Raw genomic sequence first — 13,216 nt, 5'->3', positions numbered from 1 at the left:
GTAAAATGCCACTACCACCTCAGCTTTCAAACTAAAGAGCAGGTAGCAACAATTAAGGTATCATTCTCACTCACTGTTACATGATATTACAGTACATCCACTTTATTTCAAGTGGATGTGTAGTAAAATATTTGCTTAAAATATATTTCTTTATACTGACTTATTTAGTCATTGAGGTAAATCCAAAACATTGCCTTTTGTTTAAATTCCAGTTAGATTTTGGTCTGAATGCAAATCAGTTTAGTCTGTTTTCCCTGGGTAAATAAAAACAGCTGAGGATATCCTCACTGCTGTATATTTCCTGTGTGCTACTGTGCTCTCTAAAAACCCTCTCATTTCTCTCTCTATCAAAATGTTTGTCAACCACAAATTATGAGCCATTTCCTTTTGTTGTTGCAGAGTGCCACTAGTCAAAGCAGATGTCACTGACTGGCACCATGGTAACATTGGTTACAGTTAGCATTAGCCTGGTAGGGAGGTGTATACTTTTTACTTAGTTTTTTTTGTCTTTATTATTGTAAAACTACAAAACAGCCCAGTCCAAATGAATGTGGTCTCAATTAGTTATGTGTATAAAGCAAACATGTCCACAGAGTCAATTTCTTCCATTCCAGCCACTCTGCCAACATAGGCCAGACCAAAGATCTGTCAAAGGACATCAGGGACATGATTGCAGCCCTGCACATAGCTGGAATGGGCCAGAAGACCATCAGCAAGAAGCTTTGTGGGAAGGGAAAAGCTGTTGGTGCGATTTCTCAGAAATGGAAGAAATATAAAATTTCCATCAGTCACCTTTGATCTGCAAGATCATGCCTCACAGGGTGAGGATGATCATGAGGAAGGTTGTGGATGGGTGAAGATGGGTTGTGAATTGGTCTTCCAGCATAACAGTGACCCACAATATAGTCTCCAGACCTCAAAATGAAAAATTCAGCATTGGTTCAAACAATTAATTCCGCCACTGTATTTCTGTTGATCTGGATAACCAAGTAAGAATCGTATGAAAATGAAAATGTCACAATGTCACTATGTTACAATTTTAATTAAACTGATCCTAAGCAGGCCTTAACACAAAGGTCTTTGTTGTTACTTTTTACCCAAGCTTCACCTCTTCACTAAGTTTTATTTAAGCCTTTGTATCACCTTGCTAGCAAGTATAGCAATACACATGACAACAAACAGCAGTGAACGCATGCCTCCTCCTCAGTTCTTCCCTCAGTAAAGGAATAAATACAGCTGAGCTATTAGTACAGTGATCTCTTAGGTAAAGGGCTTTCTTGAAAAACTGTTCAGATTTCAAAGAAGAGACTGCTGCTACTGAGATCCCCTTGGGTACTTTCAAAGCTAAAGCAACCTGACAGGGAAAGCTTTTTAGTCTAAAGGAATAGACATGAGGTTTCAGTCCAGGTTAACAACTTAAAGTTCAGTGAAAACGATGCTGCAGGGGTTACAACTCTCTGTCCCTGATAAAGAACAATGAGTCACTTCAAACAGTGGAACTGGGCTAGCAGTGTTACGAAAGTGAAAACAACAATGCTGACTTAAATGCCCTCTTTAATGTTCTCTGCACCCAAGCGTTAGCATTAAAGCTAACGTACGATGCCTTTTTCTTTTTTACCCATTTAGTTTTGTGAATTTTGCTCAGCCTGTGACACATTTATTTCTTTCCCTCCTGTACGGCTGTACAACATCATGTAAGTGCAAATGTAAGTAACCCAGCTTGTCTCGCTTCTGCTTCATCTTGCTGTTCATTTTCAGTGCATTTCCAATCAAACGCTTAGTAACCATTTCTCTGTTATGCCACTGTGGACCACATCTGTAAATCCCATTTGCTTTGTGATTGAAGGTTCATGTTTTGAATCTTTTCCTCTACACATGATCTCTGACTTTTGTCTGTGCACAGATTTTGTCCCAGCTGGCTACAGTCTGTCTGACCACGAGCCAGTCGAATCACAGCAGAACAAAGTCAAACAGACTGCCTGCTTCACTGGCTGGAAATAAAATGTTTCCTCCTACTACCTCCTCACAGCCGTCTGGTTGACAAACAAATGCCACTTCATCATGACTAACTTGATTCGGGACCTGATTTGTCTCTTATTACCCCTTTAACTGCTTTCTGTAGAGGTAGGTAATTGAAGCCAAACATTTCTCTTGGACTCGGAACAAACTTTATACCCACTGTAAGTAAGTTGAGCAGGTCTGTGTTGGCATCGACGTTAGGTGGCGTGGCCTGAATGAGCGCCAGCTCTTGAAGGATAGCGTACAGCTGCTGGGTTTTTGCCAGGTTGACTCGTGTCTTCTCTTTGTCGGCCCAGTCTGGCAGTGCCACATGCACAGCTATCAGGTCTTTCAGGTGCACGCCAAGAATTGGGAACCGGAAGCCGGAGCATTCAGAAAAACGCTTGCGGTACTGACTGTAGTTGCCACATGATGTCACCAGTTCAATTAAGTTGTTAAAAACCTGTCGTAGAGTGAAAGGAATATAGGTTTGAGGAGCAGAAAAGAGAATGCCTGTCTCAGAAAAGATTGATTTGGAAGCATCACAAATATTGTCGAAAACTTTGCTCCAGATGGACTTGCATAACTGTAACTCGCCCAACTGTTGCATTTAACTTTCTAGTCATGTGACTCAAATTCATAGTTCTAAAAAGACACTGTGTAGGAGTAATGGGCACAGACAGGGAGCTTGGTACCGCTTACACAGAAGATGCTGAATACTCAATCAGGAAGCATTATCACTTATTAGCTCAGCGCACAGACATGCAGCGAACATTGAATTTGTCTGGTAGCGCCTGGTTGCGGTTGCCAGAAATAGATGACAGATGGCTGCAGCTACTGCACCTTGTTGGTCTCTGCACTGATGTGAGCCTGCGTGTCTTTGAGACGAGAGATGGAGCTGTTGCTGAGGCCGCCCACTACCGCCATGAGTGTATTGAAGTTCTGCAACTGTAGCAGCTTCTGTGAACGGAGGAGGAAGAAAAATTAGGAGTGAGGGTGAAAGAAGAGATATTTTATGAATGTGTAAGACACTGCCAAGAGCAACCTGGCCAAATTTTTTTTTTAAGGCAGAGAGAGAAAAAGATAAAGAAGGGTGGTATAAGTTAGGAAAAAAGACTTACAGGCAGTCAGAAAGATGCAGCTATGGAAATAAATGGTTACAGGGTGAAGAGACTTCTGGGTTAGATACTGAAAGAGTTTAGCAGGCCAAATACACATCCACACATAATCTGAATACCAAGAATTTAGTGAATGCTCTAACCTGTCTATGTCAAAGTTAAGCTAACTCTTTGTGAATGGCGCTCTGTGGGGCTGCTCGCTGCCCTTCAGACTGCTGGCATCTCAGTGAAAATCAATGAGGTCGCTGCTGCGTGGGAGGGCTGCCAGAGGGGATCATTTGATTCAGCTCAAACAACCTTTAGAATCAATTTGCAAAGCAGTATGGAAAGCAGGCCATCATTTGCAGAGTGTAGCTGCACCACGCATACATGTGTTCATCAGTGATGCCTGGGAAAGGTTTCACTGTCAACATGCCACACCTTTCCCTGTCACCTAAGAGTTAGCACACAGTGGACTGGTGATGCGGTATGCTTATCAAACGCAGGTGGAACATTCACAAAGAACACAATGTGCAATAAACTGAAGGCAGCCACGTTCACAATTGAATTTATAATGCAAGTGTGCAGTTGAGAAAAAAACACTAATGAGCATGAGCCATTTGTGATGGGCTCCCAGTAGGATGCCGAAATGGGACACAACCAGCAGAGGGAAGCTTTAGGAAATGTCAAGTGCAATAAGACTGCCTCCTGTGCTGCCTCTGAATACATCTGAAGCCAGCATGTGTTTGCCCTGGGATACATCAGAGAATATCAAAGTTTGTGGCATTTTAAATGGGCGGAAAATGAATGAGGAAATTTTGTGGAGGGTTTGATCTTCTCAGATGTGTATGCTCTAATTTTGGCCCACTCTTAGCCTTATTGGAGGACTTTGGGGCATAAATCGCCATTTAAGGTCATGCAAAGCATCTTAATCGAATTTAAGTGCAGTACAGTTTGTTTCAGTCCTGCATAATCCTGCACAAAGTGTGCTTGAGCTTCAGTGCACAAACTGATGGCCTAATACATTTGACTCTTCCAAAAGGTTCAAATTTTGTCTTGTCAGTCCACAGAATATTCTCCCAAAAATCTTTGGGATAATCAAGATGTTTTTCAGGTTTTTTTGTTTGGTTAGTTAGTTGATTTGGGGGAGGTTTAGATAAATGAGAAATCGGCCTCTGTGTTCTATCTTTCACGGCTCTGTACATTCAAGTGAGGAACTAGATTGTGTTAAGCTTTGCTGATGCATTGGACACATGTTTGCAAACTGGCTTCATTCACGGCACTGCCCCAGAATCTGAATATAAAGAAGTTGAAATGTGTGGAGTTGGTGTAAGGTGTTTCATGGGAAAGATAGTTACTTTGGTTTTAATCATTAACTGCATAGACAGCCATGCACAATCATCCTAAGAGGACCAAAAAAAAAGGGAATTTAACACTAAGCATTGGCTTCATTAAAATGTCTGCACAGATCAGCTGAAGTTCTGTATTCATGAATTCATTCTACTTAATAAAGCCACAAATTAACCTTCACCAAACAGGGTTAGCTGTGCAGCTCATGTTACCATGGTTATCTGCTCTGGTTGAAACTGAGCCAGCTTTGTATGTGAGGATGTTCTCAAGCACAGCGGTCCTTTAACAGTAAAATCAGAATCAAGCTGCAATTTCCAGGGATGAAAAATGAAGCAAACGGGAAATGTGAAACACTGCAGTTCCTATAATGGCCACTTGAAGCTGGCTCTAAAAGTCAGACTTTACAGAATTAAAAAGCATAGCCTGGGACAGAGAACTGTTTTAACCTCTGCGAATCATTTCCCCATCATAATAACTGTAAGGAGGGTGAACAGCTTCTGTTAAGACTGACAGCTGGGCTTGAGGATACTTTGATTAACAGGTGTGTTAGTACTTGTAGTTGGAGATACTCAGTCTGTGCTGTGTTTCACCTCCTGTAATTCCACTAGCTCAACTTGACATCTGGGTGATGTCAGTTTTGATTAATCTAGCTTTATATACACACTAGCATTCTGAATGTGTACACATTTGAGCAAAGTAAGTATAATTGCATTATCGAACAGCCAGCAAAAATAAAATGAAGCCTAATGGCAAGTCATTCTTTTCAAATAACTGAAGAACAAAGAGTTCTCTGGTGATGGCAGTGAGTCAGCAGTGTGGGGATCACCACCGTTATTACGAAGGATCTCATAACAAATGAGAATATCCACCTAGCAGCTGGAAGGCTGTTTCAATCCACAACCACAAAGGCCAATGTGTATTCAACACAACAAATGTCATCAGAGCACATTACAATTCATCCAAGGGATGCACACTTCAGTCACTGCACTGCTTTAATATTGTGGATAAGGAAACACGCTTTTTATTTTTGATTAGTATCAATCCAAATTAAACCACTGACAAATATAAAAGAGTTTAATTGGTGCACAGAACATCATGTGACCAGCTGACTGGCCAATAGACACCGCTGTTTGATGGCGATCTTTGGATCGGGCTGCACAGAAAGAGCTCATTATCCACCGTCTGCACAACCGAACTTTAGTTGTTCATACTGTCCTCACCTCTAAAGTATCTAGCTCCCTGAAACACTCAAACAACCTTAAGTGTTCAGTTTGAAACACTTGGGAGAGCTCTGCTGGGCTTCCCCTGATAAGAACCCTGCAGAGGTGTTAGATTGCTGGCGTACCTCAACAGAGCACATTATGTGCGTCTAGCATGTGTTCTGCTGAAGATGAAATAAATGGAGAACGGGAGTAGACCTAAGCGACTCATAAAGATGAAAACAAACCCACACTAGACTTGCAGTAAGTAATGAGCATGCATTCACAGAGCACTGCAGGCTATTAAGATGAAAATTCTTTTTCTGCACTTTCTATGGCTGACTGAAGCTTCCTCTTAACGGCTTAGATGACTGAGTTGTCGCGTGGAGGGGAAACTCAGCCCATCTGGCAGACCGAACCAAGCGATAACATCAAGCTGAACTGAAATCAATTACAGAGAAGCCCCGGGTGCCACTTAAAGACATGCGTCTGTAGTGAAAGGACGACAGTCTCCAGACATATGATTGGAAAACCATACAGCGCAGCTAGCTGGCAGTTTCTTCCAGGAAATTGTGGAAGTATTAAGATTAAGTGAAGATTAGGATTAGAGCGATTATGACACGCAGACGACCATAACGCTATAGCGAATGAGTACAGAAACAGGAAGGTGGGCACAGTTTTCAGTCATATTTCTCTAGTTGGAAACTAGATTCCTCCACTACAAAACATCATAATAATATTAATGAAGCATTTATAGAAAAGCAATTTTTAAAAAAAGAAATAATTGCAATAATTCTGTCAGTCAAGTGTATCTACAACTGTTTTGTGTGTCTGTTGTCTTTTTTGGCAAATGAAAAATGTTCAAAATACAAGTTTATGGAGGTGGTAAGAGAATCTTTAAGCATAAGTGTACAAAGGTCAACAGGTCAAGCTTTATGCTAAAAACTCTGCTGCAATTTTTTCTACTCTGTGTGATGTAAATATGAGAGGATATTTGTAATATGGTCATGTCAGACACGCAGCTCTTTCTGCATCACAGAAGCCCACCCACTGTTTCCAGGGGTCAGCCAGTCAGAAGTAAGCTGACTGAAGCTTGTTTCAGAAGGTGGATGAAGTCATGGACTGCACCAAGACTCAGCGTGAGATAAGTAAGGATTATTTGGTACTGTGAGTCACAGAGAACTACTCTGGTAAACTACAGGAACAAAAAAAAAACATAGATAGCTGGAACTGAGCCCAAAGATCTCCTTTATTTTTAAAAGATGCAAAATTGGCAGCAGCATTATCTCACTGAGCAGGGAGCTTGGAATGCTAATACCTCCAATGCCATTTTTGAATTAATGTTCCCTTTTTCACACAGTTGTGCTGCTAATGGGAAATCCTAGTATATTTTGCATTTGTTTGCAAGTCATAAGAGATCCTCGGTGACTTTTCCACTTCTCTCTGCTCCTCCTGGTTTTCACAGTTGCTTCCAAATCACCTTTCCTGCTTTTTTCTCTCTGCCCCCAACAATCACCCACTAACACTCTCTATCCATGAACCCAGAACCGCCAAGCTTTCCCGATTGTAACAGACCCAGCAGACAGACCTGTGCCACTCGGATGAAATGGGAGATAACAGCAGCTCTCTGCGGGGCGGTGGGCTTGCTGAGCACCATAAGCTGGATCCATTGTGAGACGCTGTTAAAGAGCGTGATGAAGCGCTCTAAGACGGGGTTATCCACCGTGCAGCCATGCATCACAAAGCTGTGGTAGTCCTGAAACTAGAAGGAGAAGTAAAGCATTGAAAGCCTTTATCTATTTAAATTACAGTACATCATATTCACATCCCACAGCAATTCTGAATATTAGAAAATGCCTGACGACAAACATATATGCAAAGGCCTTTCTCTTGTTTTGTATATATTCCTCTTGATTGTAGACAGTCTCCTATGTCCATACAGTAAACCTGGATATGCAGTTGGTTTGCTTAGCTGAGCACAGAACTTTAAACAATGAAATAACAAGACTGGATACAAAATACAGACGCAGTCTGAAATGAGAAGTACCGTAAGCCTGCATTATTTCTAATAGTCAAAGCAGGCGGAGACTCATCTGTTTCCAAAAAGAAATATTATCCAGTATTTATAACCTCAGCAGATCCTTTCCCGATTCATTTATGGTCTGATTTGTTAGTTTCAAGTGTCTAATAGAGCTGCATGTCCAAGTCAAATTTGGATTAAAATTGCCACGAGACAGAAAACAATTAAGGTATTGACAACTTCCTATCACATGAGCATCTAATGCTGTATCAGTCCGATTAGCCCCACAAACACTGGATGACGCCATTACGTCTGTCTAATGCAATCTATGGGAAACAGCAAGCCTGGTTTATGAAATTATATTATTATATTAACTGTCTGTAATCAGTCAAATGCAGACAAATAATATTGTGTAATTACAGCTGTACTCGTTGTTAGATCCTCATTAATTCGATTTTTTGTTTCCTTTTAGGCAAAACTCTATTTTAGCAGAGCCATGAAGACAAAGACAAAAGAAACGCCATTAACACTGTCCCTACTGTGCCACGAGCATCATCCCACTGGAATAAATTATCAACAAAAAGAATCCTCAAGCGTTTAATTCTGCACAGACCCAGTCATTTCTTTTGCCTCCTGAAATAGCTCTCAAATTGAACACTATTTCCAGTCACTAAATATAATTACTGCCCAGTTAAAGTTGATTTTAACAACTATTGCTTAGCAACTGCAGTGAGCCTTGAATCATGTAAACACAGAGTTACTTGAGAATTTAAGAGCTGTAAACATCACAGTAAAAAAAAAATAAAAACAGAGCCATGGTCACACTGACCAGGATCTTGCAGAAGGATTTGTATTCCAGATAGGTCAGGTGTTCAGCCAGTTCACAGGAGTCGAGGTGATCAAACAGCAGGGACATTTTCCTCTTTTTGGACACAGATGGGACACGCTGGGTCACCTGCCGCTTCCATTTATATGACGGCCTGAGAGGGGAGAAAAAGCACGGTTGTCTCTTTTAAGGTCTTTTGGAACTGCACCATAAAAAACTACACAAGGATCACTTTTATAGCCGCTGCAAAAGTTACAGCTGGCCTTTAAAGGCTGTTGGGGGAAAAAAAGGAAAAACTACCATGAGAAAATGATGATAGTACAATGTGTCTACAATATAAAAAGCCCTGAGAAACCTCATATTTGTAGACTGAACTACAACTCTCCAACTATTGCTGTAGAAGTTATTTTTAGAAGGCTATTCCCCTGCTTATTCTAAGATATTCTGGCATAGAAATCAAATCAGCTCCACGAATTCATTTCCTTGGAGCAATAAAAGAAAGCGGAGCCATATAGAAGTGGCATTTCTCAGAAAAGGACAGGTCACTGGCCCTGCATAGCACAGCTCAGCAATTTCAAATAACAGGCAATAAAGGGCTTGCTGACATAAACATCGGCAGATGGGGACACTCATTCAAACTGTCAACAACACACGCAGCATTCAGCGGCCTATTCACTCACACGCTGTCCAAGTCAATGAGCTGACTCTGCCTCTCATTGCCCTCAGTGGTCAAGAGGTCTTTATAGTCTTTGATCTGGTCTGCCAGCTCCGGGTTCAGATTGAACTCTGCGGGAAACTCAGAAATCCAGTACCTGGAAGAAAGAATAAAGGGAGAGAGAGAGAGGTGAGCGTGATGGCATACACTGAAAGGACTGGGCTGTGGTCAACTCATAATTTAAAATAGCATTATAGTTTTGGTATTTGATGAAACAAAGCACCTAATTGGAGCACATGAAGAAGACCATAGAAAAAACTAGAAAGGATAAAAGGATAAATGGAAATGACACTTGGAAAGATCAAAGATCTCTTAGAAAAAGGCAACGAGACGAGCAGAAGTCAGAAAAGATGGTTTGTTACTTGACGAGGTGGCATATTTTTGTTCGGCGCTCATCGGTGCAGCCATCCTCTTGAGATCTGATGCTGAGGTCAAGGTGCAACCGAGCTGCTCCTCGCAACACTACAACAACTTCTTCAAAAATCTCATTTAGATTTCAGATTTAGAAGGGGAACAAAGTCTGGCACTATTTCCATTGCTCTGTGCATTATGTGTGAAAAAAGATATATTCATAGGCAGCATTCTTAGAAAAACACTAAGCAAAAAAACACATAACATTTGTCACTGATGTAAGAACACTCAGAGGTGAAGGATACTTCAGCACGAGCTTCTTGGCCAGGTCAGCTGAAGGGATATACCAAGGGTGCATCATGAGGAACATGCGGACCAAGGATGCATCCTTCAAAGTGCCCTTCTCATCTATGAGGAAAAACAGGGAGTCACCTGTCATTAAGAAGATACCTCAGCATGTTCAATTTGTGCTTGTGTTTTTTATTCTACTGCCTCCCTTTACAAGCAGATGAATAATTCATATAAAAGAAATAATACTTAAATAACCAACCAAAGGCTTTGATGCAGGCTTCCACCAGCTCGTCCACAGTGGCAGACTGTTCCGATAATATGGACTCCATCGTAGCTGTCCTCTCAGTTTTCCCCCTCGTTTACCTCTCTGTGGTTTGAATCTGTTGGCTCTCACTGAACACAAAAGGAGATGAAAAGAGAGGGGAGTAATTATTAAGTAAACACAGGGGAAGCAAAACTTACTCTGGCTACTGCAGCACACTTAAAATAGCTGTGTGGTTAGTTCTTCTATATCCTGTTCAGCACTGCAGAGTGGCATATTCATTGCAGTAAGTTAACTGGGACATGTGCCTGTCAGTGTCATCTGATATGATGGTTAAGTATGGCCAAAACACATTCATGGTGTCAATGTGCAAAATCTGCAATGAACTCATTCTACTTATAGAAGCACCTTTTAAGTGACCCAGTTTTCGGGGTTAACAGTTTAAAGTTTTTGCAGTCTGTTAGTGTTGTGTGTGGGGAAATGAGTTGGTGAATTAGGGCTTTAGTTTACAGGGAACAGTTGCACCAATCAGTCTTTACCAAGCCTGGTCCTCACAGCAAAGGCCGGATCTTGATATCAGGACCAATCAAACATAAACCTAGTCTTAACTACACCTATAGTGCATTACTGAATATGAATAATTAGAATATCAACATATCCTAATTAGCGATCCAAGCTGGCGGCACTGAATTTAAACAGAAGTAAAACTGCAAACTTTTAATCCGTACTGCCAATCCTGTTTATTTCTGACTCCCTAAATAAGTCGTACACAGAAAACTGATCAGGTTCTATCCATGATTGTGTTTTTTAAATATTATGCTGTATTCATAGTGATACCTGCATGGATCTACTTTGCTAAGACCAAAACAAATCCTGCTTTTCCTGCCTTTGTCTGGAACCCACTAACTCGAGAAGGACATCACTTCCTAACAAAGGTTTCTGGAATGCAGTACTAGTCTTAGCTATTTATATGAAGGCTCATGTGACTATCATTATTGTCTAACAGCAAGCACTGTGTTCCAAATTTGTCAAATTTGTGGGATCGATAAAGGAATAAACAAAAAAAAAAGAAGGCAATACCAAGAAGCCAGGGATTATAGTCCGTTTGAGGTCCTCATGAGACATACGCACACCTGAGCACAAAATACTGTCAGCTGAAGAGCATGAAGGCTACTTGTGTAGATTCTCACCCACAACAAGAACACAGACTTCTATTAGGGCCATTAGCATCTAGAATGCCAAGATATGACCCACTGCTGCAACTGCTCCAGTGGTTGGTCATTTGCTTCTCATTGGCCAGACAATTGCTGTGATTACTTCTATCTATACTGCAAATTCACAATAGTAGATTTCTGCTGACCAACATTATCTTTGACTACAGCCTCATAGAAAATGTTTTATATTTTGATACACTGGTGGCAAAATGCAGAAACAATAGGTATTTGGACCCATGTGTGTAGCTTGTGTCCGCTGCAGCGAGTAATCAAATGACTATTTACACCGTTAGTAGATGACCAGCTCTACTTCCTAAACTACAGACGCCCAATTTTTACACGATTGATTACAAAATATGACCCTTTTAAAATTGTTTTGCCCAGAAGTTTACATAAATATTTGCGTTACATCTTAACCAGCTGAACAAATTACTGCTTCGATAATAAATTGTTTTCAGACTGCGGCAATGCTAGTTTTGTATCAGTAAAGAATCAGATCTATAATCCTGGCTGATTGTTTCGTCAAACTAAAATCAGTTTTTACATTTACACACCAATTTTATGCTTTATAACTGCACTTTGGAGCCAAGCATAATAAACAGTTTTCACCGATGTGTGTGGCTTTTCTATCAGACAGATACTAAGCCACAAGCCCAATCAGCAGGAAACCACTATTTATCTTTTCCTGACATGCTGTAATGCTGTCTGCAGCAGGCTATAAAAAAGTTTGATGAATATTTACGACACAATAGCAAATATTTTGACATGCGTTTCATTCTATCACATATTCATAGGAAACAAGCTAAAAATTTGCATCTGTGCTTTTCTTGATTTGGTAAGGTCTGGCTCCAAGTAACCATGGCAACAACAACTTAATGACCAGTTACTTTTTAACAACATATACACACACCTGAGCACAAAATACCTTCAGTAGAAGAACAAAATAACTATTTTGGAGTAATCCCAAATTCTTTACTTGTGTCTCGATCAGTAAAATATACCATCTTCCAAGTTATGACATGATTAATTGGTCAAATGTATCCATCCATCCATCCATTCATTAAAGAAACTAGTAATTTTGATTCATTTTTATATAGCCCCAGATCAAAACATTGACGGCCCAGTGCAGTGAAAAAAGGATTTGCCTTCCCTCCTGATTTCTTACTTTATTTCATATTTGTCACACTGAAATGTTTCAGCTCATGAAAGATAATTGTAGTATTAAATAAAGATAACCCAAGTTAATCTAAAATGCAGGCAGACAAAAGGCTCCAAACCTACCTGGCCCTGTGTGAAAAAGCAGTTGCCCCCTGAGCCTGGTTGCACCACCCTTGGCATCAAGAACTCCAATCAAGCTTTTGCGATAACTGGCGAGGAGTCCTTCACATCACTGTGGAGGAATTTTGCCCCACCTTTCTTTGCAGAATTGCTTTCATTCACCCTCATTGGAGAGTTTTCAAGCATCAACAGCTTGTTTAAGGTCATTCTTTGACAGTCAGATTTTGACCAGGTCGCTCTGAAATCTGTTTGGTTTTTTGGGAATTCTTTGAGGCTTTAGGAGCTGGACTTGCAGATGTGTTTCGGATCATTGTCCAGCTGCATAATCCAAGTGGGCCTGAACCTCCAGGCGCAAACTGATGACAGTCTCCTGCAGGATTTTCTGGTCGCAAAATTCATGGTTCCTTCAATTACAGCAAGGTAATTGAAGGAACCACCTTCCAGGTCATGAAGCAGCAGTGGACGATCACACTTCTACGGTGTCTGACTGTTGGTGGGATCTTCTTTTTATGAAATGCTGTGTTATTTTTATGTCAGATGGTTCTTCCCAGTCTCTTTCTTATTACTGAATCATGAACACTTTCTTTTAGTTGTTCTGGGTTCTGAAGTAATTTT

At 40.8% G+C, this 13,216-nt stretch overlaps 1 protein-coding gene and 1 long non-coding RNA gene across 5 annotated transcripts in view; one reads left to right on the top strand and one right to left on the bottom strand.

Moving 5' to 3' along the window:
- LOC147336192 (RAS guanyl-releasing protein 2-like) overlaps positions 1–13,216 on the bottom strand; it is a 36,889-nt gene that overhangs the window by 14,275 nt on the left and 9,398 nt on the right. For all 4 annotated transcript variants that reach the window (XM_086285246.1, XM_086285244.1, XM_086285247.1 and 1 more), the window contains 8 exons: positions 10,107–10,240; positions 9,862–9,964; positions 9,568–9,624; positions 9,171–9,302; positions 8,494–8,644; positions 7,233–7,406; positions 2,842–2,958; positions 2,180–2,461 (listed from right to left, as the gene is read on the bottom strand). In XM_086285246.1, the coding sequence (XP_086141372.1) occupies positions 2,180–2,461; positions 2,842–2,958; positions 7,233–7,406; positions 8,494–8,644; positions 9,171–9,302; positions 9,568–9,624; positions 9,862–9,964; positions 10,107–10,176 (1,086 nt within the window). In that variant the 5' untranslated portion in view covers positions 10,177–10,240. The remainder of the gene's footprint in view (positions 1–2,179; positions 2,462–2,841; positions 2,959–7,232; positions 7,407–8,493; positions 8,645–9,170; positions 9,303–9,567; positions 9,625–9,861; positions 9,965–10,106; positions 10,241–13,216) is intronic.
- Positions 5,810–7,298, top strand: LOC147336193 (uncharacterized). Its single transcript, XR_015128215.1, has 3 exons — positions 5,810–5,908; positions 6,684–6,792; positions 7,190–7,298. It is a non-coding gene; the product is annotated as an uncharacterized LOC147336193 (long non-coding RNA).

Source organism: Aulonocara sp. 'chitande type north' Nkhata Bay, linkage group LG3, assembly GCF_057382095.1.
Source record: "Aulonocara sp. 'chitande type north' Nkhata Bay isolate Kocher_YH1m ecotype deep benthic linkage group LG3, A_spYH_male_GT1.1, whole genome shotgun sequence".
Lineage (NCBI taxonomy): Eukaryota > Metazoa > Chordata > Actinopteri > Cichliformes > Cichlidae > Aulonocara > Aulonocara sp. 'chitande type north' Nkhata Bay.
Note: the sequence above shows the minus strand (reverse complement) of the source record. Positions and strands in the feature narration are given on the sequence as shown.